The following is a 25220-nucleotide window of genomic DNA, read 5'->3' on the forward strand; positions in this document are numbered from 1 at the left end:
AAAATTAAGATTATAGAACCATCAACATGTTGCCACAAACTGTATTTCTATGTGTCAAAGCCAAACACACGTTTAACAAGTACTTCAGGAGCCTCGAGCCCTAGCCTAGCACCCAGCGGGATGCCGGAGAGAGTCAAGGGCACACATGGTCCCTGCCCCCTGAGGCACAGGCTTTACTGCACTGCCCTCACCTGCTCACATAACGGTCCTTCTGAATGGAGGCCAGGGCCTGGGTCTTATTCATTTTGGTGAACGTGCCTCTAACACAGGCTCTGGCACAGGGTAGGTGCCCCAAAATTGTGCTGAATGGAAATCACTTAAGTTGCCTTAGTTTGGTAAACATACAAACAATGTGAACAACTTTACAAATGAAGAGCTTTTATATTAAAGGAGTAACTTAAATTACATAGTTTTCAATACTCCTTTATTAATACTCCTTAAAATGACAAATTCTACGTATGCTGTGAAAAGAACATAGTGGCCTGTAAAACAAAACAAAACAAAACAAAAAACTTCTAGTAAGTTTTTGTAGAAACTTGTAGAGACAAGAAAACTTCTTGTAGAAATCAACTTACATATAACTTTTAGCCGGAGAAGTAGGAGGGACTGTTCCAAAATCCTTTCCTCCATAAAGATGCCAAACAAGAGAGACTTCTTTAACAACATACCGGACGACAGGGATGGGAAAGTGCAATGGGGCTTTGCTTGTATCTGTCTTCTTAATGGGCTGACTAAAATAATTCTCTCTTATTACAATTGCATCATCAACCATTATTTTTACAATTGGTTCTTCTTCCTTCTCCTACAACAAAGAAACAGGGAACACATCCTATCTTGGCGCAGTAGAAACCACTGATTACGCTGCTTATCTCAAGATTTCTTGATTCTGCATTCTTTTTAATAATTTCAATATACAAAACGGGGCTAGTTACAATGTAGTAATCACCACGTTGGATACTCTGCATTAACCATAAAATGGACTTTCTGTTCTACGTAAATCATTCCATAAAAATTTTTATAGTCTTCAGTTTGGCTTTTACTATTTGTTTGATAATAAAAAAGGCACAGATATAGCAAGTGTCTATCTGTGTGTATGTGGAGGGGGCTGTATAGTTCTCTAATTCAAAGTCAATATTACATTTCAAACTTAACGTACTTCAACATGCTGACCAAATTACCATGATCCTAATAATGAACTTGTTGAGAGTTTGGCTGCTTTTTAATTTCCCAGGATGTAGTAAAACAAATACGCTTACCTGCCAAGTCACTACTGAGCAGTTTAACACATATATACACTACATGGTGATGCATGAAGTTCCATTTCAGCACCGATGCTTACCCATTTTAGTAAACTGTGGATTCATTAAATCCAGACCATCCTTTTTACTTTATATTTTTTTTTTCAACGTATATTTATTTTTGGGACAGAGAGAGACAGAGCATGAACGGGGGAGGGGCAGAGAGAGAGGGAGACACAGAATCGGAAACAGGCTCCGGGCTCTGAGCCATCAGCCCAGAGCCCGACGCGGGGCTCGAACTCACGGACCGCGAGATCGTGACCTGAGCTGAAGTCGGACGCTTAACCGACTGCGCCACCCAGGCGCCCCGGGACCATCCTTTTTAAATATGAGCATGACTCTCTGGGGCACATGGGTGGCTCAGTCACTTAAGCCTATGACTCTCGATTTCGGCTCAGGTCATAATTTCACGGTTCGTGAGATCAAGCCCCACATTAGGCTCTGAGCTAACAGTGCAGAGCCTGCTTGGGATTCTCTCTCTCTCTCTCTCTCTCTCTCTCTCTCTCTCTCTCTCTTTCTCTCTCTCTGCTCCTCCCCAACTCGTTCCCTCTCTTTCAAAATAAACAAACATTGAAAATAAATACATTAGGGGCGCCTGGGTGGCGCAGTCGGTTAAGCGTCCGACTTCAGCCAGGTCACGATCTCGCGGTCCGGGAGTTCGAGCCCCGCGTCGGGCTCTGGGCTGATGGCTCAGAGCCCGGAGCCTGTTTCGGATTCTGTGTCTCCCTCTCTCTCTGCCCCTCCCCCGCTCATGCTCTGTCTCTCTCTGTCCCAAAAATAAATAAACGTTGAAAAAAAAAAATTAAAAAAAAAAAAATACATTAATGTGAGCATGACTCTAACATGGAAATGATACGTATCAACCATCCATCAGCCTTCACACAAACCAGATCTTATCTTTCCCAATTCTTGGACTAGCAACTCTAGATAGCACTCCTTTCTGCCACTTTAATACTCTGAAGAGCTATCTTACTACCCACAACATCTGCAGCTTAATAATCTATGTAGAAAATTTTGCAAACATAGAGCGTTCTTCTCTGAGTTTCTGAGAAATGTGTCATAGAAATAGTAAAGTATAGCAAACATTTGCAAAGCCTCCATAATAAATTACAAAATGAAGTCATTCTCAACTACAAAGAGTTAAAATAAAACCTAAAGACTCTTTTTCAGGTACTCTTTGGTCAATTTTACTTGTAACACTACCTTAAGGCCTCAGTTACATGATCCATTTATTACCTGAATAGTTGCTCTTGGTGCAAAAAGAATGCAGAAGTCGTCATTCTCAGTGGGAGCACCTGTCATTGCATCACTGATCAGGTGGTGTGTGAATGAGGTGTAAGCAGGGCCGGGCTCCTGAGACACGTTCCCACTCTCATCTGGAAACAGGAAGAGGTCTGAACAACATGGCTCCTGAATCTGAGATTTTTCATTCAAAACACCTAGGTAAAACAAACAAAAACCAAAAAAAAAAAAAAAAAAAAGAAAACACTCAATTTTGGCACATTTTGAAACATCGACACTATGTTGAATGTTTTCACCGGCCATATCTCATTTCTGTCTGACAATAACCCTCTGGCCACTACTAAGGAAACTGACAATAAGTTTGATGTTCTCCAAGCAAACAGTGAACGACGGTCTCATAAAGTCATAGAGAGTCTCCTCTCAGTTATTTGGCATCAGTGAAGCTCAGAAATTCGGCAGCAGCTGATTAGTGTTGACTGGAGGTCCGTTAAAGCCAGATTTCCATATGAACAGCTCTGTCCTGTGGGTGGAGCTCTGGAAGAAGCTTCTGGGACAATAACGCAAGGGGAGGGAAAGTGGTTACTATGGCCGTCGTCCCTCCCCTAAAGACTACAGGAAATCTCTGCTTCTGGAGGGGGGTGGGTTGGAAACAGCGGCCACGCGGTTTTCGGCCAGGGCGTGGTGCCGTGTGACGGACGCGCTACTTCATCCGGTGCTGGATAGCCCAACGGGACGCCTGTTCTCAGGTAGCCCTGTCAACGTGAAGTTCACAAAGGACCGCACGTGCACCAAACCTGAATGTGAACGCACGTTTTTATGCATTTCTCCCACGTATCTTTCTCCATTCAGTCATTCCAACCACTGGATGGATGGAGAACGCGAAGATGGAGAAAGTGCCATTTTAGCCTCAAGAGGCTCCCAGACCAGATTTTAAATTCTTCTAAGTTACTCATCCCTTGTAAGTGCCTGTGCACCAGAATACGGAAGCTGTCCAGTAAACATTCGTGAAATATTCTTTCCCACATAAGGAGGTTGGCTGCTAATGTTTATTACAGATAATGTAGCACACACAGGAAGCTAAAAGTTCCTGTTTGTTTCCTGAGTTGTAATTTATTCTAAATTAGAACGAAAGCAACATTTAACGCTAAACTTTTCTAACACCAGGAGATAATCTTTTAAAATTAAGATTTTAGAATATGTAGAAATGACTACGTTCATCCAATTAGAAAACAAACACTTTTTAGATGGATGCTTCAAAGTATTTAGATGCTTCAGTCTGGCTATCAAGGCTCTCTCACCGGCTGGTTCCTCCCCGCCTCTCCACCTTTACTGGCCAATTCTTTTCAATGAGAAGGGAGCTTGCGCTCCAGTAACCGCCTGGGCTGTGAGATAATTAAGGCTTGTGCATGCTTCCGTGCCTCTGTCAACGTTCAAGATCCTGCCAAGATTACCTCCTCTCCCTTCCACATACCTAAACCCCGTCCACTCTTGAAAAGCCAATTCATGTCACTTGCATTGAAGTCTAATGAGATGGTTCCCATCCCTCCTGAACAGCAGTTGGGGGATGGTGACACTTTCTGAAGCTCTTTCTCATGTCGTTTCTCAATCGTTCTAAGTAAGAGCATCAGTTTGGTTTAGTGCGGATCTGTTTTACGAAACTCTACGCCAACAGAAAAGATAAGCTCCGTTTTCCGTTTAATCTGTGTCCCCCACAACACCCCGGCCAGTGTCGTTTATCTACTAGACACTCGATAAACACAAGCTGATTGACTAATAAATATCCACCCAAACTCAGACTTGTCTTTTCGTTACTAAGTTACTTGCTGAAGAATGTATATGCGTACAAATAACGTAAGGCTCAACTACGGCCCCGAAGTTCCCAGGGGAAGAAGGCCGGGCCCATCGTACCGTTAGACTGGCCTTGTGCAGACGCAGTGGCCTGCTGCAGGTCAAGCTCCTCCATAGCATCACTCATCAAATCCCGTAGCATCTGTTGATCTGCTTCTGGAAGTACTGGGCCTCGTGAGGATGAGCGGCCACCGGAATCTACCTACAGCCAAAAAGCCTAATTAAAAATAACCGAAAATGCTCTAAGAAGCAAATGACTTAGCATGATCTTGTCCCGGAAATACACTACATTTTACAAACACACCGGAAGCAGGAACGCAGGCAGCGTTCCACATTCTGCTCGGCAGCGCTTACGTCTTACGTTTTTAGCATCATCACCATCACCCTGACAACTACTGGCAAACGGAAATAAATATGCCATCAGGTCCCAGCCAGCACAGTGAACTGGGGTCGTGAAGAGACAGCACATTAGAAGAGACAGGATAAAAATACTGCAGTGAGGCTGGGGGAGAGGGAGTCTCTCTGCAGAGTTAGGTCTGCTCAGATCTGGCAGCTACAACAAGGCTCGCCCCTTTGACACCAAAAGCCGCTGCAGATCAGAGCCTCAGGTCTTGGGATGAATGGACATCTGTCCAAGGACGGCAGGGGCCACACAGGAGGGGAAACCTACTGAATGGGGATTCTGGGGGCTCATCTCCAGCAGGGAGCTTAACCATTTTGGTCAGTGAACTGTGCATTCCTTACATCCAGATCACGCTTTTCAAATGGGAGCAGGACTCTGAACTGGAAAGATCTCATTTGAAAGGGATAATTTAAAGTAACTTTTAGTAAACCGGAGAATGTTTTTAAAAAGAGAATAAACAGTAGAGAGGGAGTGTCACGAATCACCTTCTTATCGGTGGGAATATAGCAGGAGCAAGGAGTCAAAAACAGAAGTGTAACACAAATGAAGGGTAGAAGCATCCCCTGAACAAAAGAATGCAAGGTCCATCAGGCCCTTACTAGAGACTCCATCACCAAAGAGACAGAATTCTGTTCACAGACCAGACCATGAAAAAGAATGAAAAAACACTGAACACTTAAAAATGCTAAACACACTCGACACTGTTCACTCTAGACATAAGAGAGGACAGAGAGGTAACGTACGGGGGCATAAGAAAGCACTGAACCGGAAATCAAAATACCTGAATCTTGTTGCCATTGTGGCTACTAGTTTGGGCGAATCACCTAATTCTCTGGGTTTTAATTTATTCACCTATGAAACAGAGGTGATAATCTTTACCCTGTCACACTGGGTTAAGGGAAATCACACAGGAGAACATAGACTGAAAACTGAACAGAATCCCACGTAACAAACATGAAGGAGAACAGAGGCCTCTGGAAACAATATGAACACCTGCATCTCCCCCTCTCAGAAGCAGTTTTACACACGACTTGCACATCGCAAGCTCTTACATGCTAAATGTTTTCTTTCTTCCTGGAGGTGAGACGAAAATAACTCAAGTCTGGAAAAAAGTATTATGTTGGCCGAGAAGATTAAGGTTTTGAAACAAAGAATATCAGACAGCAAAACGGTTTTCCAAAAAGGCCCCTGGAACCACCTTTCCAGACCTCATCACTCTGACAGTAAATAATAGAGGATTTTTCAAAGTTTCTTTTCTACCTCGTGACGGTCATGACGACCTCACTGACTACACCTGTCACTCGTGTGGCTGCAACGGGTCAGGGTGAGTTAGTTGTAATGCACGATACCGCTGGCTGTACCTTTGTCTTTCTTTCAGGGGCTCCAGGCTCCGTCTCCGCCTTGTTAGCCGCATGTAAGTCCCCATAGCTTGCGATGTACTGAATGAGATTCATTAACGCAGCACAAGAGTCCGAGCATGTTCTGATATGGACAATGTCACTCGAACAGTGTAGCTCAAAGCGCGGCTCAGTCTGGGCGCACACAAGGGAAAATGGATGAAAACATTTTCCAGGGGCGCCTGGGTGGCTCAATCAGTTGAGCGTCCAATTCTTGGTTTCAGTTCAGGTCATGAGCTGACGGTTTGTGAGTTCGAGTCCCGCATAGCACAGAGCCTGCTTGGGATTCTCTCTCTCCCTCTCTCTCTGCCCCATCCCTGCTCGAGCTTATGCTCTTTCTCAAAAATAAATAAACTTAAAAAAAAAAAATTTAAGAAAACGTTTTCCAAACGAGATAAGAATTTCTTTTGTTGCATAGGTTTACATTAAATAAAGTAGAATATAATTATTCTTGCCACAGGAAATGTGTATTTATAATGACTAAATCCCAATTTTAAAACATTTTATCTACTTCCAACCAAAACAATTTTTACAGTAAATTCAATACTTTAGTCTCTCCTATAAAAAGGACTTAGATAAAAATTTCCATTTATTTTAATAACTTACTTGCTCTCCATCAGAATCAGATTTCACTGCAGTTATGGTTAATTCCAAAAGCCCCATATCCATCACACGAACATAATCTAAAATTTTTTAAATTAACAAAATATCTGAGCAAAGCTTTCAAAAAATGCTGATCCAACCAACATGTATTAAAACTAGCATCTCTTTAAAATTCATGGCAGTTGGTGCTAAAAATATTTAAAATGCAATGGAAATATAGTTTCATCCTTTAAAAGTCCTACAATTCCCTTTATTTAGAAACAAAATTAATCTTTTACTAAGTAAACAGAGTATATATAACTTGATGCACTTAACTGACATTCTAAGGACATTACAACTTCAAACTGGTATTTAACAAGATCCTTAGTTCAATGGCATCATTTCAGAGTTCAAATGCTTTAAAATATTCATGTACAAAAAATAAAGAGCATTCATCTAACCCCAGATTTTGTTTTTCAACTCTTACCTCTATTCAGATTTATAGTAACAGTATTACACTTGTCAGACAGATGCAAAGCAGCTTCATCCAAGATTATTCTGAGGAAAAAAGATAAAATCAACCTCTAAACACTTAACTTGGAATACCTAACACGTGATCACGGCACACTTAGGTGTATCGTTCTTCTGATACACAAGTCATCAAAGTCATCTACAGTTTCTTACAAGTGCCATCTGACATTTCTTTAAAACTCACTGCTTCTGAGTGCTAGAAATATTTGTGTAAAGAGTAAGACTGAATCATCTGCTCAAACTGTAAATTTTCAGCATGCTTTAATAGATGCCCAAATTCACAAGACCTAAATTATGAAAATAAAGTGTATTAGGTCATATGGGAAGTTTATATTCTGCTTTAAGAAGTAAACTACCAATCTCAAGAATTCATTTCCTCCCTAAAAATAAAAAAACAGTGATAAATAGAAGAGATGGGACAAATCATCTGAAATCTCAAAGTTGAAAACCTGGACAGAGAGACAGGACTATGAGTAAAAGAATGCTGGTTTTAACAAAAGATTGGGACCTGAATCGAGTTTAGCTAAGTATCAGTCAGCATGTTTGGACCAGCTGAATTTAGTAGTCAGCAAAGTTCACATAGACACCTGAGTGTAGATGATGATTTATCCAAGGCCACACTACTCGATACACTGAATGTTTCCACAGTGAGAAGAGATCGGATCGGCAAATAAAGAGGCCTAATACCGAAAAGAAACAAAAAAAACCATCAGTTGGCTACAACAACAGAAACTCCCTTAAAAGAGCAGCGTGAACCTTAATTTGAATTACGTATTTTTTCAAAACTCAGTACCTACTTTGAATAGAATTTTATTTAGTCCATCTGTGAACTAACCTATAATCAAGTGCACAGCTCCAGAGATGAACGTGAAAAGTTGTAAATGAAGTTGGAGGATTATATCCCAGGACAGGTTCATCAGCAATATTCAAGAAGTATAAAATCTATAATCACAAAAATATTAAATGCCCTGCTTTAGAGGGAAAAAAAAAAAGTTTTGATAGGATATCCTTAATACCAATGTAAAATATCTCACAGAAAAACCCACCGTTTATTGGAAAAATCAAAGCTAAAAGTAGAAAATCATCATTTTGAAGGAATTCATTTCAAAAAAGTATTTGCAAAACTAGGGTCTGAAATGATGAGAGAGGTCCATCTGACAACTGCAATGCTACAGAAGTCTTGGAAAAATCCTATCTTATGAAACTGAAGTACGTATGATATACTTTTACATTATTTTGCCAGGGACAATTCTCGAAAAAAATAAATTTTGCTAAAGATTGCTTACACTCCGCCTGGTTTTCTACATAATCCATTTTGGGGAAAAGTTATTTTTCCCTACATTATACCTCACTCAGTCTCAGTCTCTCTTACCGACATCCGTTCTCCCATATTTCTATCTAAATAGGGTTAGACTAACCTCTCCCTTACAACCGAGTTCAGCGTTCACCCCAACTGTCTCTTTCCCCTCACCACACTGTTCTAAGCCTCCTTGTGTTCCCTAAATGCTTTTATGAAAGCTCTCTGAAAACTTTCGAGTATGAACTAATTTATTATTTTCAGAGGAAAGGAAAAAGTTCCCCTTTCTAAGGAAAATGAACAAGAATCATTGTACAATTCTCACAGAGAAAAGAAATTAACCAATTGTTATTTCATTAATCAAACAGTTGTTGCACTGGAAATTAATTACAAAAATCATTCTAAGTGCCTCAAAGCATGTTACTGGCCTAGGGAATCACTCTGCAATCACTCTGAAATATACCTTAAGGAATACAGGGTTAGAAGTGCAAGTCAATACACCATTCATCTCTTCTCTATACCAGGTGCTCTAAGATTCTGGGTCACAGAATCCCTTCCCTTAAGTGACATACACGATAACTGTCTGTGGGAGATTTAGGGTCCAAACTTTAAGGTAAAAAAATCAATTTCGTTCTGGAGTGGTGATGATGTTCCACTTCCTGACCTGAGAGGTGGTTATTTGGGAGTGTTTACTCCAGGGAAAACTCAGTGAGCACTGCTCCTTTATGATCTGTGACTTCACAGTGTGTGTACTACATGTCAGTATGAAGTCAAGAAGGAGACCAATACGCACGTAACAACTCTCTTACCTGTTCGTGCCAGCTAAGCCCAGAAGGAAGCATCCTGTGCTGGAGTGTGGCTCCTTTCAATCCTACAGCAATGAGAAATTCCTACACACAACAACACGAAGAATTCCATTTACCACCTATGTAATCCTCTAAATCAAAACTTGAAAAGTTTTTCTAAGGGAAAAAATGTGTTGCCTTTTATGCAATCACTTGGAGCTAGGAATCAAAGGAATGGCAAGTACATAATGGTACAAAAATACAAAAGACAAACCTTTGTGTTGGACTCCAATTTATCAGACAGTATTTTAACTGCGACAGAGAGCATATTCGAAGTGTCACCTCCGACACCATCTGAAGCAGCTCTACTGAGGCCATCTTCTTCAGAGGAATAAATAGTTGGTTCCAACCAATGCGGGCGGGTTGAACTGGGCAGTCGTGTTTCTGTGGGGAGACTCACTCCATCCACTATGCCTACATCCACAACGAGATGACGACATGACGAAATGATCATCTGAAATTAGTTCAGACTTCCACAACTCAAAACAAAACTCTATATACTTCCATTGACTATAATGACCAAGAACCAGCTTGACATTAATAATCTGTATGTCTCTGCTAATGGTATGAATGACGGTACTCAAGAAAAAAATTAAGATAGGAAATGCTAGGAAAATTAAATTTAAACAGAAACATTAAGACTGTCCAAGTACTGTTTTCTACACTTAGAGGAGGAAAAAAAAAAAAGAATGTTGCAAATATCTTCTATTCACAAGGTAACAGGGAATGTGCTCACAGGATGGTAAATTCTATATCTGTTACCACAAGGAGATACTGTTTAAGAGAGTAACGACCATAAAGTCTTATCAACTCATCAGTGGATAATAAGATACGGTATATCCATAAAATGGAGTGTTATTCAGCAATGAAAAAGGATAAAACACCATCACACCTGGATGAGGCTTGGAAACATCATGACAAATGAAAGAAGCCATTCACAAAAGACCACATACTGAATGATTCCATAAACATACAGAATACATAAATCCACAAAGTAGATCAGAGGTTATTTAGTGCTGGGCAGGGTGAAGGCTATGGGAGGGGTACGGCTAAGGGGTACCCAGTTTCTTTTAGGGGTGATGAAAACATTCTAAAGTTGACTGTGATGATGGTGGCAACAATTCTGTGAAATAGTAAAAGCCAATGAAATGTAGAGTTTAAATGGGTGAAATGGATAGTACATGAATTGTATCTCAATAAAGTTGTTGCCCCAAAAAACAAAGTCAACTCCTAGTGTACAATAAGCATCACTTTGCCAATGGAATCAGAACACCCCACAGAAAATAATTTCTATTATCAGAGTTCCGTTCTCAATAGATTTTGTGAAATAAAATTTAAACCGGTCTAAATAGAAGCGAACAACACACACATGAAACATGTCCTACCTTTGTGGTATAGACTGAAACTGCTAGAATGAAGGCAGATGTAGTGCTTGTCATCAAAACCTTCATATTTTGTCACACAAAACAAGGAACCACTATTGAACTCTAACCAGAATTCACCATGCTTGTTCTCCAACAGATCTCCATTATCTTGCTAAAAAAAAAAAAAAAAGATCAGAAAAACACAGAAGTCATTATTTACTTGCAGAAAAGGAAGAATGACCCTTGGGTTGCTCCTTCCTGATTCAGCTTCGAAGTTCCTCCCATGTGGTGGCAAACTGGTCTCATTCTGGAACCACCCACCACAGTGGTATTAAAAACTGAATAATTAGGGGCGCCTGGGTGGCTCAGTCGGTTGCACATCCGACTTCAGCTCAGGTCACGATCTCACGGTCCGTGAGTTCGAGCCCCGCATCGGGTTCTGAGCTGATGGCTCAGAGCCTGGAGCCTGCTTCCGATTCTGCGTCTCCCTCTCTCTCTGCCCCTCTCCCGTTCATGCTCTGTCTCTGTCTCAAAAATAAATAAACGTTAAAAAAGAAATTAAAAAAAAAAAAAAACTGAATAATTAAATGCTGGTGGGGCCTCTTCTGCCAAATGAATCCCTGTCCTTCATCCGCCTTTGTAACAGATAAAATTTCTAGCGATCACTGCAGGAGCAGAACCAGAACCAGCATTTTTGCCAAAAGGACCATGTAACACTTGTCTTCTGATCTGCAGTGACAGCTCGTTCCCCAAAGCTGCGGTCACCAAGTCACCGTGGAGCGAGAGCCTCACGACACTGATCTTCCCCAGGCCCGAGGCAACCTCCCACTCCCTCGATGACTGCATGTACGGATCGGGGGAGATGTGAAATAAGATACACTTGAAACACTTTGCATTTGCAAATCCTCACCTTTACTTCTGTGAACACTGCCATTAATCCATGATTAACACTCAGAAGAACTGAGAGAAAACTTTGTGAGTTCTTGTTCTGAGAGTCTAGTTTTTTTTTCCTACGGGAACGATAGTTGGGATCAAGGGTAGAGAAATACTGCAACGTCTCCTCCTCGGATCCACTTTCCTCATCTGCGAGAAACAAATGTCATAATTCTACGGTTCTGACAGTTATTAAAATAAAACAGTAACTGGAACATTATCGCAATTCTTATCTTACAACCTGTTTTGTTCTTTTGTTTTTTTTACCAAGAATCTGGCCTCACAATAAGAACGTACTTACTATATCGCTCTCTTTCTCAATGACCTTAAGACAACGTGTATGGTGTCGCTATAAAGGCAACACGTTTCATTGATAATATTCCCAATATATAGATGAAAGTGGGGAAATACTGTAAGTTACTAAAAGATATTGTAAAATACATTACGAGTAGAAAACGGCCAAGAAATATTTTAATGCCAATTGAGAAAGGGTTGCTAATTTACTGGTAAACCAGGCATTTTAATTCCAAACAAATTTAAAATACATTACCATAGTGAACTGTAGATTTAAATTGACTACAACTATCTTTGTTGAAGGTATTAATCAGTTGACTGGCTACGGAAAGACCAATACCATATGAAATATTCTCAAATGTCTCCACTGGCGAAGGGGCAGTTGGTTCCCAGAGCAGCAAGTCGTTAAAGATCCTATTATAGACAGAAGTTGAAAAATAAGGACATCACTCGTAGTTCCACTGAAGGTACACGACAGAACATGCCTTTAAGAAGTCACGTGAATAATAATTTTTCTAAATGGTGACACAGAAATTAGACCCTACCAAAAAAAAAAAGTTTTTTGTTTTTTGTTTTTTTTAAACATCCATTACGTTCTTCCAAAGGAAAAAGCACTGGTATGGCGCTAGTGGGGGGCCGTGAGAAAGGAATCCGTACGATGAGATAACCTCATCAGCTATCTGCCTAGTTTTACCTGTGTGGTGTGCATACATCTAAGTGCACTTTAAAGGAGGCAGTTAATTTAAGAACCCATGAGGAACAAGGGAAAACTGCTCCCACAGGAGAGCACTCTGCAAGCTGCAACACAGCACGCTCTGTCTCGTGTGATGCTCCCCCATCCCACGGGGCAGCCAAGGAAGAACCACCACCCTCACTTCACGCTCGGAGAAGCTGCCTCCCACAGGCCACACAGCTGATCTGCGGGGGAACTGGGGCCACAGCCCACATTTCGTCCAGCTCTCTCCTCCATCGCTCACCGTCCCTAGGTAAGTGCGTTCCCTCCCACAGAAAGAGCAGCTTCACTGGGGAGTGTGCAGGAGACCAAGAGTGCAAGCGAAACATGAGACCCTCTCACGACCTGCGCAGCCAAGTCAAGACCGGTGACTAACGGGTTGATACGTGTCAAGCCAGGCGACCAACACATCCTACTTTTTCAAAGAAATCTGTCCCTACTCTGATGCCCTTCTGTTCCTCCCCCCACCCTCATCACCCATGCTCTACATTTCCACGAAAACTCAGACTTTACAACATCCTCTCTGAAGCCTTCTGATCGATTTGGACCCCCGGCAAATCCTTCACAGATGTAACTCAATCATGGCGCCTACAACACTCTATTCTCTTGCTTCCCCTTCCTAGACTGCAGCCTCTCAGAGAGAGGGACGTAGGTCTTGGGCACCCTTCTATGTGCCTCACACAGTGACTGTCACGTAACAGGCACCAAGGGTTTGATGACTCACACGGAAGGACTGCCAAAAGCACAGACTCATCGTAAAGCCTAGTGTGAATACCAGTTAAGGTGCCAAGCCACGATGGAGCCCTGGCCCTTCCTGTGAGAAACCACTTGTCTAGGAATTTTCTGGGCCAATTCCTGAGCTTCTGCAGCCCTAGAAAGTATACACCAGGATGGAGTATGGAGTACTGTGACCCTCAGTAGACTGAAATCACCACCCTGAAAGCTCTCCATCTGGGAAGCGTCATAGGTGAAGAATACCAGTGACACAGGCCAGAAATAGGTCTCATCCCAGACACAATGACAGCTGTGCCCCAAAACTGTGTGGTACTCATTGGCTTGCTGGCTTCTCTTGGGTATATTACTTATAGGACAAAGATATGAAAGAGTCTAAACCCTGACCTTACTTTGAACTCCTATGTAAATAAATAACAAAGATATAAAAGGGGAAAAAAAAAAAACAAAATGAAGAGTCTTCTCGGGAAATAACTCTTCTCTTACTTATTTCCCCACAACTATTCTCTTATCTTCATAGGTTAAAGAGAAACCATCACTTTATCTAAAACCTGGAGTTCCTGGGAGGTGACCTGTAAAGATAAGTTTCATATGACTTTACATTTTCCTTAATTTACATGTTGGTCTAAACACAGTCTTGGTACCATTAATACTGCAAAACACGGGTGATGTTTCTAATACCAAGAAAGAAGATGCCTAAGATATTTAAGGACATATCGCCATGGTCCTGTGGCTGTGAGCTTAAAATATAAGATGCTCAATAAATATCTGGTCTAAAAAGCTAGTGAAAATTCTTTTTTTTTACATTCTATTCTAAAGGACTTTTGAAATAGAAAAAACGGTCCTGTACCTGAGACTGTGTGTCTAAACAGGGCCAGATGACCCAGGCACTGAGGGAATAAACCAAGATCTTAGATGTGTGAAGTTAAGGCAAAGTTGGTTATAACTCCTGGTCAGAGTTATGTTTTTAGATGTACAAAAATTAAAAAGAATAAAAGTTATACTATACAATATATAATAATACACATTATATAATACATTAGTTGTATTATATAACATATACGTATTTTAGGTTATATATTATAGAATACATAACACTATAATACAGAACATATAATTATATAATTAAAAGGGCAATACTGAAACATTTAGCAAAACTCAAATGGGGTCTGAGGACTAGGTAGCGCCAAGTATCAATTTGCTCACTTTGATGGCTGAGTTACAATTATGTAGAAGAATGTCCTTGTTTGTGGGCAGTACACACCCAAGTGCTCAGAGAGCCCCAGGCCAGCAGCTCAGTCTCAAAGGATTCAGGAGAAAAAAAAAAAAGCTCTTTGTGCCATTTTCTGTTAAGCTGGAGAATATTCGAAAACTTTGATATTAACTTCAAAATAAAAATATACATATTCACAGCCAAATAAGGAGCAAAGAATTCACAGCCCGGAGAGCTTCGATATGTGACTTATAAGATCCACAAGGTAATGGAACACTTCAGTATTTACATAACTGTAGGCATCTGACAGCAGAAGTGGGCAGAGTGAGGCACGACAGAAATGCTCTTCGGCAACCCCCCATGTAACCCATCCTCAGAAGAACAGATACTCTCTAGCACCCCGATGGGAGCAGTCACCTGCCCCACGTGCCATGCTGACTGATGTCCCCCATATGCTGACTGCTGGCTCCTTGGGACTGCTCTCCAGCACACCGGAGAATGCTGCTCCCACCAGGCGAGCTCGACGTTCTGTGTATTCACCAAGTGTCACTGTGTCTGGCCTCAAATGTGCTCATCCCAGCTGTATTTATTGCTGTAAGTAGATTTTAATAAAATATTGTGCTAGCAGATGACTTTTAAGCATATAGACTGAAAAAATCTTAAAATCCAAGGATTTTGCACTCAGATTACTTTGAAACTGTTCACAAATTAAAAACTGCAGACAAAACTTTTTGGGTTATACTTATGTAAATCCTCCAACCAAGGACTCATGTTAAAAAAAAAAAAAAAAAAAAAAAACCTGGTCTTGTATTTAAAATGTGGTAAATGAACAGATTTATAAATTGAATTTAAGATGCATATTTCTGTTCTGATCTCCCAATTAAACCAACAGCCACCTGCTTGAGCAAATGCAGAAAGTGTAAGAAATGGACTAAGCCCTCTGACCTCTGGGCTGGACTTTGAACTAATCTTTCATTTTTCTGTCTCAGCCTTACACATCCGTGAGCTCTTAGTTATTTCGCAACTATAAAAGAATGGTTGAGAGATCAGTGGTTTCCAAACCTTAGATCATGTGTAAACCCCTAACAGCTAAAAAAAAAAAAAAAAAACAAAAAACTGTAAAAGCCTTCTGATGTGTCTATAAATTATATGCTTCAATTTATACATTATGAATATTATAAAGCAAATATATAAATTTTATAAGACTTTTTAAAAAGTTAAACAGAAGAACATTCTCTTCCTGCATCTCAATGGACTGTCCTATCAATCTATCTCATCATCAAGACAACTGAACTTGGTGGATCTTTCTTGAACTTAAATTTTCTAGGATCAACAGTCTTGGTCACAGGTAGGCAATGAGGAGATCCAGAGCTTATTAGTTACAGTTAAGGAATAAAGGGCCAGGGATATCTGATAGCAAGTAAATGTGTAGCAGAAACAAAGGTGGCGCTTCTGAAAATAAAATAATAAAATAAAATAGTAAAAATGAGAATAGCATGTTTACATATGGGAAGCTAGTGATGACAGACACTAAGAACATCTTTTTCTAGACCATCTTTCAGGTATGCTATAGAAGAGATTCCTTCAGTGTATAGGAACGAGGACAGTGACAAGAGGACTACTGAGTGCTTACTATATGCTAGGCAGTATTCTCAGAACTTTCCAAGTACTGTATCATCTAATCCTCTAAACAACGCTTTGAGACAGGTATAGGTATCACCCACTTTTTTTTTTTTTAATAGATGAGGAAACTGAGCTTGGGGAGGCCAGGTAAGCTAGGAAGGTCTTCAGAGGCTAGGATATTTCAACTCTGGAATCCCATTACTTCAACATATTTGCTTGGAATGTATATTTAAGGATATTTACAATTAATTTAAACTGTTACATGCAAACTGACAAGTTTGAATTGTGGAATTCTAACAAGATGCTTTTTTAAACTCTGAAAAAAGATGCTCCTTACACAAAGATTCTAGGATTCTGACTCCACCCTAGCACCTGCTGGCCCTCCATCCAGGACCTCCCAACTCTTTTCATGTCACTGCACACACAGAAGACATATTTTCTCAGTACCCTGTGGTAAGGTGACAGAGAGCAGCCAGCTAACGACGGTGGAGGAAATAAACATTTCACACACAAGTAACCGAGTTACCAGGCACACCGGTTAGGAAACTCTGCTATGACAACAGCCCACTGTAACATTAAGTTTCATAATCAACAGCACACAAGGTACCCAGAGACGGTAGATAATATTAAAGCAAGGAAAGAAAAGGGGGAAGTGGGGAAACAGGGAGGCAGTGAGGCAGAAACGTCCAATCCCAAAGACTCAACTGAATGCGTTTAAACTCACCTATTATACAGCTTCTCGTAAAAACTTTTATTAGGTAGTGTTATATGAGTGCTGGGTAATGTAAGTTCCAGCACATAGTGAGAATTGCTGATTGCCTTATCCTGAAACTCTGTCATTTCCACAGGGTCTCCTGGCATCACCATCTAAAATAGAATAGTTGGGTGCAAAAAAAGCATCAAATGACCATTTCGTATTTAGAATTAAGAGTAGCATCTTCTCACCCTATCCATAGGACTTGGTATGTGAGCAAGTAAACAAACACGTAATCACTTTTAACCAAGAAAGAAATAGGTATTATTCAGTCTTGGAGTTAAAAACCTAGTAAACGTAGTATACAAAGTACTTTTTAAAAATAATGAAAATGATTGGTACGTGATGGAGGATAATCCCTTCATTGCCTGCTCACTTTTATTTTACCTGCTCATTTTCAAACATGACTCTGCGAGAAGAAAAGGGAGATGGGGCTGGTCTTCGCAGATCACAAACATCCTTTAGGGAATGGGCACCTCCTTCCTCTTCTTCCTGATAGCGGCCATCACTCTCTTCTTCCTCGGCTGCTATCCTCTCCAAAATGGAATGCATGGCTGGCGGATTTATTTTCAGTACAATTCTGACAGCAAAGACAATTTAAAAACTCAAGGTCTCGGTGGAAACGGCAAAGCTTTAACTTTTCTGCACACTGACACAAAAACCACTGACAATAGGATTCAGCTTCTCTACGAAGTCTAGTTATTGACACGTAACCACTTCGGAGTGTGTTGTAACTTCGAAGTACAGAAGTAAATAAAACAGGGGAATTACCATTTTATACTTGGCTAACAGAAAAATCTGATCTTTTGAGGACACAAGGTGATCTGTAAATTTCACTAAGAGTCAACGAATTTTACCTAAGAAGTCTATTTAGTATCACGAAACCAAATGCTTCTGGGGTTCTGCTATCATGGAACACTTGCTTACCTAAGAGACCTTACGTTCTAGAAACTGTTCAAATGGAAAAGGAGATGATAAGGGAATAACCTAGAACTGCAACGATGAAGTAATTCTTTCCTTCAGGAATTTCAATCATGAAAGGCTTGCAGGGTTGCTGTTGTATGCAAGCTACAAACCTGGAATAAAGGAGCTGATGCCCTCAGCCCCTCCCCCTTCCTCCTCCCTGCTCATCACTAGTAAAGGATCTGCAGTCCGCCCTTCGACACCGCTGTGAGGAGGCCTGATGCCCTCAAGCAAAACAGCTGTCGTGCATCTATAATGGGTTTTCCCCTAAGTAGGTGGTGCCGGTTGGCTCTAGGGACAAACAGTGACCAACGTTTCCTAATTTTGATATTCTAATAGAAAATGTGCTTCCAAATTAACTGAAGTAGATCCATTTCTTATGCTGGAAACTCATACAGTAAACTGCTCATTACCAGGCACGAACTGATCACGCCTAAGAGCCTGCAAGGCCTGATATACTGGGAGCAGGTAAAAATGGCGCTAAAGAAAAGACCGCTTTAATTCTCAGGTTTCAAATACTCAGTTTTCAATATAATAAAAAGTCATTATTTCAAGTAAATGACATCCTTTCAAACATATCAAAGCCCACTATCAGGCCATTAAGTTAAATAATAATCTTGTCCTAATATCTACTGAGTAACAAGTGTGTTAAGGAATAATCAGTAGCCTATAATAAATATAATTATTTTCTTAATTCTAAGAAATCCTGAAGTAATTTTTGACATCCACCTGTACACTAGAATCACCTGATGTAATTTTGGACTATCCTGATACCCACGCTCCATCCCAAAATCTCAGGGTGGAGTCCATGAATCAGTATCTTGTAAAAGCTCCCCAGATTTGTGAAACACTGTCAGGGACTTTTTTTGAAAAAAAGAGACCACGGACTAGAAGATTCATCTGACAACTAACCAAATGATGCCACATGACTCTTCGCCTGTAGCCCCGAATGATTTTTAAAACAGTTAAGGATTCTTCTGTCCCTCTACTTAAACTGGGTAACTTGAGACCAGGGAATACACTTTAAACTTCATCTCTCACAATAAAGACAGACACCTTTCATCATAGAGTAATACACTCAATATGGATTTTTATTTTTTTTATTATTTTTTTTAACATTTATTTGTTTTTGAGACAGAGACAGAGCATGAATAGGGGAGGGGCAGAGAGAGAGGGAGACACAATCTGAAACAGGCTCCAGGCTCTAAACTGTCAGCACAGAGCCTGACGCGGGGCTCGAACTCACGGACCGTGAGATCATGACCTGAGCCGAAGTCGGACGCTTAACTGACCGAGCCACCCAGGTGCCCCTCAGTATGGATTTTTAAATTGATTTTGTCCATCTTCCTCTGAGTTCTCGCATTAAGGGAGACTTTTTTTTTTTTCCAACGTTTATTTATTTTTGGGACAGAGAGAGACAGAGCATGAACAGGGGAGGGGCAGAGAGAGAGGGAGACACAGCATCGGAAACAGGCTCCAGGCTCTGAGCCATCAGCCCAGAGCCTGACGCGGGGCTCGAACTCACGGACCGCGAGATCGTGACCTGGCTGAAGTCGGACGCTTAACCGACTGCGCCACCCAGGCGCCCCTAGGGAGAGTATTTTTAAATTCATAGCCAAAATGTCAATTAAAAGTGCTACAGCAATTTATTCTAGAAACAATAGTCTCACTAAATGTCTATCATATACATCTGGTACTCACCGTGGCCAGTCAAAGTCATCTGATGATGCTGTATCTCCATCTACCCCACTAGACACATGGAAAAACTTAACAGATGATTCTCCTTTATCTTCCTGGAATGACCCTAATAAAACAAGACTGATTCAATAAAATGCATTTCTTTTCAAGTGCTAAGAGTAAAAGTAGTTTCCTCCTTACATAAGCAAAGGTCCTCTGGATGAGGGACACAGTGCAACATTAAGTTGTACAGCACTTATTCTTTTGTCCCTGTTTCATGGGTACATGTGGGGAGACACGATGAGCAGATGAACTAAAGATGATGTTTTCTGCCCAAACTCAAATTCTTAAGGCACCAAGTTTAATGTGTAAAGTACATAATCATGACAGTAAATACAGCAGGTGCCACTTAGTGAGTGTCACTCAATGATTATTCTACACAAAAGTTTATGCAGCTCATCTAGGAACACAGGGATAATAACTATATTTCTTAAACGCTTTGTACCAAGCATTGTAAGAATTCCCTCCGTTCACAATAACCAATGCGTGATTTTTCAGTCCATTTTACAAAGAATGACTTTCCTCCAGAATACGGAGTTTCCTACCACTGTCGATTAGATCAGATAATGCCTAAAGGCCCTTTAATGACGTCATAATCAGCAAATCAACTGTAAATATCTGTAAAGATGTGTAAAACTCAGAACAAGGGAAAAGAAACTTTACAACATTCCCCTGTAGAAAAGTACTTTAACGAAGTGAATAATCATGCTTAGTAACTAAAACAAAAAAATAATTGTATCCCATATTGGTATACAACACTGGAAAAAAGCCATTCCTCTTGTTTTCTAACGGTGTCTAATGTTACTAATATTGCGGACTGTCAGACTTGTTCATGTTTGTTTCAGTAGCGGTTATTTCTGGTCTGGCTCTTACAGGCACGTTCAATCTTACCAACTAGTTCTCTAAAGGTAAGTTCCAATTTAATCTGTTCTGGGGTTGATCCTCCTATAAATTCAGTCTTAAATTCTAGATCCGTGAATGCTAAATGAAGGATCTCCTTCTGAAGCGACTTCTTGAACCACGGTCCTCTTTCCTGATCTGACCGAAGATCGGGTATTGGGAAGCGGACAGAAAGGTTTAATGCCGGTGTGGCAACCTGGACTGATATCCGACAGTTTGCAGGACTATGTGAATCATCCAGAAATACTTCGGTGAAAGCCTTGTGCTAAAACACAAAATATCAAAAATACGCCAAAATGTCAAATTAAGTAAATAAGCACAAACGATGTTAGTATTCAACAATATGTATAATCACTACTTCCTCATTCAGTATAAAGCATTAAAATAAAATTCAAATTAACTACTACCATGTTAATTTAGAGTAATGGAATTTTATAATGTAACAGCTATTGACAAAATTCCAAATTACTGGCAAAAGTTAAATCCTCATATCAAATCAGTCAAAATAAAAACTGAACCAAAGACACAGGTGCTATAGATGCATACATATACTAGTACATACTAAAAAAGGACAGTGTGTAAAGTAGGTTATCAATAAGTCCAATACAGTTAAAAATCAACTTAACTTCCAATACGAAGAATCTTTTTACCACTATGCTACTTCAAAGGCTCAATGTGAAATTAGATACATTGAGCCAAATGCAAAGGCCCATCCATCCCTGACTCAATTCTGTATTTCCAGGCCGAAGCCCAGAGCCTGGCACAGTGTAAGTTCTAAATATTCACCAGATGACTCACTCTGAGCTCCCATCCAACCCAAGTGTATAAGCCCATCAAATGGCTCTTAGAAACCAAGACATGTATGCACCCTTTACTCAAAATCATGTTACAACAAAAGTATCAAACAACATGCCCTTCAGATAAAAGTCTGGGTTTTTTTGTGTTCTTTTTCCTAAAATGCATTGAAGCTTATAAAGCTTTAGTCCAGGGGTGCCTGGGTGGCTCAGTCAGTTGAGCATCCAACTTCGGCTCAGGTCATGACCTTGTGGTTTTTGAGTTCAAGTCCCACATCGGGCTCTGTGCTGACAGCCCAGAGCCTGGATCCCACTTCGGATTCTGTGTCTCCCTCTCTCTCTGTTCCTCCCCCACTTGCATTTCTGTCTTGCTGTCTCTCAAAAATAAAGAATAAAAAAAAAAAAAAAAAAAAAAAGCTTTAGTCCAGACTACACTGCAGGTGAGAACACTTCCCCCCTACTTCTAGTCTAACCTCCCAGATTAGAAAATCCCCTTCTTACCCTAGACTTGGATTTTTTAATTTTTTTTTTAATGTTTATTTATTTTTGAGACAGAGAGAGACAGAGCATGAATGGGGGAGGGGCAGAGAGAGAGGGAGACACAATCGGAAGCAGGCTCCAGGCTCTGAGCCATCAGCCCAGAGCCTGATGCAGGGCTAGAACTCACGAACTGTGAGATCGTGACCTGAGCCGAAGTCGGACGCTCAACCGACTGAGCCACCCAGGCGCCCCTAGACTTGGATTTTTAACACACCTATCCTTTCTCTCCCCTATTGGACTTTGTAATACTAACCCCTATTCTCAGCAAAAATAACCCAAGAGATTAAGCCATCATCTTGGTACATCTATGGCCAACGGTAAACACGCACACTAGCCCCACAGAACTTCAAATAATTAGCAATTGGTGACAACAAAAATTAAAGAACGCTGATTTAATGCGAATGCCCACCACTAACTGAGGGAGAAACAAGTAAGCAGAAAAACAGCTTTTCCCTTTTCTTTTTAAACCAAAGTTGTCTATATCTGTTCCCGGTCCTTATAGCACCCGAATTCCAGCCCCAAAATTCCTAACGGATTTCTTGCAAATCTGACTTACTTGCTTAGAAAAGACACCAAGCACCAGACAGATCTAAGTAAAGGTGACCTAATGCGATGCCCAATAACCCAATACTATAAATTAAATTCCCACCTTCACAAGTGTATCTTTCATCATATGGGCTACATTTTACAGGTAGACCAAGTAGTTTGCTAAATGCGTCAATGAGTTTTGCACAGATATTGTAATTGAAATTTATAAAACTTGGGCAAACACAGAAAAGGAAAGGGAATCTAATGCCACACTCTAACATAATCAATGCTACCAACTGGTTCAGTTCTATCCATTCTTTTTCTATACCTCAAGTTTATTTGCACAGTGGTCACAAAAGTTTATGTGGAGTAACACGTTCCACTTTTAATACTCCTTCATGAGCTTTCTTCATGTGGCCCGTCTTTATAACCATCATTCAAAATGGCCACGAAAGTATTTGACTCCATATATTAGCAAAGCATATTCAGCTAGTCTACCACCTAGGCATTCAAGTCTTCATTTTTCATTATTATGAATGATGCTGTTTTAATAATAGGTGCTATTTAAGCTATTAAGAATACTTAAGCCCAGAAATGATCCCAATAAGCCCATTAGTTAGCTATACTTACGATTAGTATTTGCAATGTTCTGAATACTTACCAGACTAATAGGTTTATTGTAGGATGTATACATGTGAGATGCCATCATTTCCACTGTAGTAAGTTTCTGTGGTTGAAGCAAGGAATTTAATCTGTCCACAATACTGATATCCAGCTCGCAGAACACTGGACTTAACTTAATTTGTAATTCTGCCTTCTGAGGAACAGAACTAAGTCTTGCTTGATTACCCTTAAAAAAAAAAAAAAAAAAAAAGGAAAACATTAATATAACCACTAATACCACAAAATGAAGTGAAAACCTTATGACTGTGACAAAATACATATCAGATGAAAATTTACAGGTGGTAACCACATAAAAAGGCCTCTTACCTGGGGTCCTTTATTCTCAGAATGCTTATAATGAAGCTGAAGACACACAGGGAGATGGGAATCAGTCCGCTCTTTGGAATGAAACATTAAAAGCTTACAAAGAAAGACAAAGATAAATTAAATGTAAGATATTAAACTATCATTAATTTCATGAATTAACAGAGGTGCTAATATAATAGTGGGAAAAGCTTAAGCTTTTTGAAGTCAAGAAAGAAGAGTTTACATTTCATTTTGGGCTCTTACAAGCAGCGTGGATCCTAGACAAGTTAGTTCACTCCTGGGATACTTAGGATCTCATCTGCAAAATGTACCTGAGAATTCAAGTAAATTAATGCCCAAGAAAGTACTCTGAAAATAAAATAACGTACAAAGTAACAACAATAAATGTTATCATGAATAACTTTGAAAAGTTTCTCTAGAACAGGTTTTAGAATTAGAAAAAAAAAATCAGACTACTAATAAATGAACAAAAGACATTTTGCTGGTATTAAGCAGTGCTTCTTAGCACACTGCAGGCATTCAGTATTTGTTGAATGGCAGAAATCTTCCGAAATTAATGGTGCTTGGAAAGTTAGTGAAATGAAATCATCAGTCTCATAATCTGTCTGCCACTTTAAAACAAGTCAACTCTAAATTAAAAGGTCTAACAGACTCTTACAATGACCTTGACTGCCGTACCTTAAAATGTTCAACAGGGACACCTGGGTGGCTCAGTCGATTAAGCATCCGACTCTTGGTTTCAGCTCAGGTTACGATCTCACGGTTTGGGAGACTGAGCCCTATGCGTTGTCCGCATGGAGCCTGCTTCAGATGCTCTCCCTCCTCTCTCTCTGACCCTCCCCTGCTCGTGCTCTCTCACCCTCTCTCTCAAACTTTAAGGAAAAAAAAAAGGAAGAATCTAAAGAAAAAGTATCTAGCATTTACCTCTGTGTAGTGAGGAGGAACAGAATGAAAATCAGTTGGAAACAGGCACTCCAAAAGTTCCATTTGCCCAATGGACATATCCGTACTAAAATATCGGGAAGCTGATCTTTGTCTTTGTTCATAGGACACTTTGACGCCAGCACCTATAAATCTATTATAACAAATGAAGCATTTAAGAGTATTCATGTACTTCTAGATTAACCAACGTGTTAAAGAAGAGTCCACAAAGGTTGTTAAAGCACAATTATCCACCTATTCTGACAGGTTCAAGTTGTTAGTGATAACTAATATTCCTAAGGGTATTAACCAGCAAGACTGCTTCAAATTTCCCATTCCCTGACAAAAGAAAGCAGTTCCGTCAATAGGAAATTATCTAGGATATATTTATTTCCCAACACTGACCTTTGTTCTTTGACATTTTAAAAGTTACACTGCAGTGGACAAAAGCTTTCATATCTGTAAAATATACATAATAGATACATAATACATAATAGATTCTTTTATTGTCTAAAAGCCTCATGCAATATTTTTAAAACTTCAGTCAGTGGATCTCAAGTGTAAGCTCGTTTCCAGTTGTTGCTGCTTTTCTTATATTTCCTACTGGCATATATTTGAAACCCCGTCAAAAATGGGGGTGGGGAGAGGTTTTTACAATTTTATTATAAATACTATGGTCCTTACCATAGAGTTTCTTTTGCTATGTATAAAAACTACTCTGTGTAGTAACTGTTAATACTTAAAGTTAAAATCAAAGG

The 25220-nt window shown here is 40.1% G+C and overlaps 1 protein-coding gene across 3 annotated transcripts in view; it reads right to left on the bottom strand.

The window, feature by feature from the left end:
- Positions 1-25220, bottom strand: part of ATG2B (autophagy related 2B) — a 73708-nt gene that overhangs the window by 19260 nt on the left and 29228 nt on the right. For 2 of the 3 annotated variants that reach the window (XM_047864263.1, XM_047864262.1), the window contains exons 12-31: positions 24466-24616; positions 23542-23634; positions 23213-23401; positions 20681-20954; positions 19754-19856; positions 17477-17669; positions 17060-17202; positions 12291-12448; positions 11718-11890; positions 10829-10979; positions 9658-9857; positions 9408-9488; positions 8137-8243; positions 7889-7981; positions 7258-7328; positions 6795-6871; positions 6153-6323; positions 4449-4590; positions 2535-2737; positions 576-802 (exon numbers count right to left, since the gene is read on the bottom strand). In XM_047864263.1, coding sequence (XP_047720219.1) covers positions 576-802; positions 2535-2737; positions 4449-4590; positions 6153-6323; positions 6795-6871; positions 7258-7328; positions 7889-7981; positions 8137-8243; positions 9408-9488; positions 9658-9857; positions 10829-10979; positions 11718-11890; positions 12291-12448; positions 17060-17202; positions 17477-17669; positions 19754-19856; positions 20681-20954; positions 23213-23401; positions 23542-23634; positions 24466-24616 — 3000 coding nt within the window. The remainder of the gene's footprint in view (positions 1-575; positions 803-2534; positions 2738-4448; positions 4591-6152; positions 6324-6794; positions 6872-7257; positions 7329-7888; positions 7982-8136; positions 8244-9407; positions 9489-9657; positions 9858-10828; positions 10980-11717; positions 11891-12290; positions 12449-17059; positions 17203-17476; positions 17670-19753; positions 19857-20680; positions 20955-23212; positions 23402-23541; positions 23635-24465; positions 24617-25220) is intronic. The other variant, XM_047864264.1, reaches the window with a different exon arrangement.

Source organism: Prionailurus viverrinus, chromosome B3 (assembly GCF_022837055.1).
Source record: "Prionailurus viverrinus isolate Anna chromosome B3, UM_Priviv_1.0, whole genome shotgun sequence".
Lineage (NCBI taxonomy): Eukaryota > Metazoa > Chordata > Mammalia > Carnivora > Felidae > Prionailurus > Prionailurus viverrinus.